The sequence below is a fragment of the Trypanosoma cruzi genome, genomic scaffold, assembly GCF_000209065.1.
Source record: "Trypanosoma cruzi strain CL Brener 1047053516699 genomic scaffold, whole genome shotgun sequence".
Lineage (NCBI taxonomy): Eukaryota > Euglenozoa > Kinetoplastea > Trypanosomatida > Trypanosomatidae > Trypanosoma > Trypanosoma cruzi.
In genome coordinates this window covers 585,285-586,517 of record NW_001849572.1, presented here as the reverse complement: position 1 = coordinate 586,517, position 1,233 = coordinate 585,285, and the positions used below count along the sequence as shown (strand labels likewise).

Genomic DNA, 1,233 nt, shown 5'->3' with positions numbered 1-1,233 from the left:
TACAACAGGGAGCTGGCGGCAACGTCCTCCTCTTCCCCGGATACCGGCCCAATATCAACAATGTGCGTGTTGTCCGTCAGCCAAAGATGGAGTTCACTCTTTCCATTGACCTTCTTGGCATACACTGGCAGGGTGGCGAGCATCACATTTTTATCAATCGTCGCCGTGGTGAATCCGCTTCTAACGCCCTTCTCAGATCCCTCGTGTTTGTTGCCCCACACGCGCGAGAGTGTCCCGAGTGCCTCCGTCCACGACTCTCCCTTGTCACCGGACTCGTGCACCCTGCGGCGGCCATCATCACACGCAGTCATCATCATGAGTTTGTCCTTCTCCCACTTCACGACGGAGGGATCACCGCAGCCGTCGGCAGACATCCACTTCGACAGCTTCCAACTCTGAGTGGCTGAGGAGTATATGAGCAGTGAGACAGTCTTTCCATCGTTTTCTGTGTCACTCACCTTCCTCTTTTTACCTTCCATAGGGAACACAAGCGTACCGTCCTCCATCTTAACGCCCGATCCACCGCCGCCAAACGGCACTGTCACATATTTCTTTGGCTGGATATTAGAAATGGTCGGGAGAGTGTCAATATCATTCCAACTTATTCTTTTTTCATTGTTCTCGCCACTGACTTTCCCTCTCGCCAGCAAAAGCCCCAATTCATATCCTTCAGTCTTCCCAGCCGTATCGGTAGTACCTTCAAGGCCGTAGATTCCAGCAAGCATGTAAATATCACTTCCCTCCACAATTGTTGTGGGTCGATCCACACTTACTCCCGTTACGCTTTGGGAACCAGTACGATCAGCGTTTTGGAGGGAGCATTTCTCTTTTTTGGAAGAACATTCCTCCAGCACTTGTGTCTTCACTTGAGCCGTATCCAACTCTTTTCTTTCTTGATCGGTCAACGTCAGAAGCTCCGAGGCAATCCCATTAAAACGGCTCATATCCTTCTTCCTGCCCTTCGCCCCGGCAACGGCAAACACATCACCATCCACCTCCACAATACTGGGAACACGGAGCGCATCCACTGTTTCGTTTCCTGTTTTTTCCACATCTCTCCAAAAAAACAATTTGCCCTTTGAAGATCCCTGCCCTGACGGCGTCACCCCACTGGATGCAGCCCCACCAGTGTTGCAGCACATCATCACGACGAGGAGGATCAGCACCGCAGAATAGAAGTGTTGCCGGGACATGTTGGGCCTCTGCGGCTCACTCTCTCTCCCTTCCCTCCTC

At 52.1% G+C, this 1,233-nt stretch overlaps 1 protein-coding gene across 1 annotated transcript, besides 1 other annotated feature; it reads right to left on the bottom strand.

Moving 5' to 3' along the window:
- Nucleotides 1-1,233, bottom strand: Tc00.1047053455171.9 (trans-sialidase, putative; the record flags this gene model as incomplete). The annotated part of the gene is made up of 1 exon (XM_797115.1): nucleotides 1-1,233. A coding segment is annotated over one exon (1,233 nt), but the record flags the coding sequence as incomplete, so codon positions are not given.
- Nucleotides 1-1,233: a sequence feature (heterozygous, Esmeraldo-like haplotype).